Source organism: Bison bison, unplaced genomic scaffold (assembly GCF_000754665.1).
Source record: "Bison bison bison isolate TAMUID 2011002044 unplaced genomic scaffold, Bison_UMD1.0 scf7180017864080, whole genome shotgun sequence".
NCBI lineage: Eukaryota > Metazoa > Chordata > Mammalia > Artiodactyla > Bovidae > Bison > Bison bison.
This window is the reverse complement of record NW_011494652.1, coordinates 272654-273843: the sequence shown is the minus strand read 5'-3', so window position 1 is coordinate 273843 and position 1190 is coordinate 272654. Positions and strand designations below refer to the sequence as shown.

General features: G+C 70.3%; 1 protein-coding gene across 1 annotated transcript in view; it reads left to right on the top strand.

The window, feature by feature from the left end:
- The window catches only part of BRSK2 (BR serine/threonine kinase 2), a 19368-nt gene that overhangs the window by 9068 nt on the left and 9110 nt on the right, over positions 1 to 1190 (top strand). The window contains exons 12-14 of the mRNA XM_010837802.1: positions 4 to 254; positions 338 to 435; positions 504 to 654. Of these exons, the coding sequence (XP_010836104.1) occupies positions 4 to 254; positions 338 to 435; positions 504 to 654 (500 nt within the window). The remainder of the gene's footprint in view (positions 1 to 3; positions 255 to 337; positions 436 to 503; positions 655 to 1190) is intronic.

Sequence of the window (1190 nt, the reverse complement as noted above, 5' to 3'; positions counted from 1 at the left end):
GAGGGCAGCAGGACTCAGGCCCAGGGCCGGGGAGCGGGCGAGGAGCCTCGGGTGCTGCCGGAGGGAGTGACCGGGCCCTGTCCCCGCAGAGGAGGCAAGAACGAACCGGAGCCGGAGCAGCCTGTCCCTCGCAAGGTGCAGATCCGCTCCCTGCCCAGCCTGGAGGACATCGACCCCGACGTGCTGGACAGCATGCACTCGCTCGGCTGCTTCCGGGACCGCAACAAGCTGCTGCAGGACCTGCTGTCCGAGGAGTGCGTCCGGGGCCTGCCGGGGGGGGGGGCCCCCAGCCTGCGGGGACCCCATCCAGCCTCCCGGCGCCTCTCACCCTCTGCAGGGAGAATCAGGAGAAGATGATCTACTTCCTCCTCCTGGACCGGAAAGAGAGGTACCCGAGCCACGAGGATGAGGACCTGCCGCCCAGGAACGAGATAGGTACGGGGTCCCGGGGCCGCCCGCGCCGCCCCTGCGGACTGCCGGCCCTGACCCCGCTCTGCACGCAGACCCGCCCCGGAAGCGTGTGGACTCCCCGATGCTCAACCGGCACGGCAAGCGGCGGCCCGAGCGGAAGTCCATGGAGGTGCTGAGCGTCACGGACGGCGGCTCCCCCGTGCCTGCACGGCGGGCCCTGGAGATGGCCCAGCACGGCCAGAGGTGCGTGCCTCCTGCCGCCCCGGCCAGGCGGCGCAGGGCCGGGCCTGGCTCCTCTCTGCACCCCGCCCTGGGGCTGGGCTGAGGCTGCTGCGTGGCACTGCGCTGAGCTGTGCCTGGGAAGGTGTCGGGGTAGGGGGGGCCTGCATGGGCTGCACTGGCTGCACTGGGCTGGGCTGGCTGGCTGAGCTGAGCTGGACTGGGCTGGCTGAGCTGGAATAAGGTGATCTGGGCTGAACTCTGCGCCCCAGCAGACTGGGCTGGGTTGGGCTGAGAGGGGCAGGGCTTTGCTTGGTTGGCCTGGGTCAGGCTGGGTTGGGTGAGGCCATCCTGGACAGAGCTGGGCTGGAGTGGATTAGACTGGGCAGGGCCGGGGAGGGCTGGGCGGAGGTCAGCTGTGTTCAGAGCCGCAGCCCAGGAGGCTTAACCCCGATTGATGCTGAGCCCGTGTTTGGGTCAGCTGTGGCCAGGCAGGGGTCAGGGATGTGGAATCTTGGGGTGGGGAGTCTGGGCCCCCCGAGGAGGGGTGAGCATCAGGG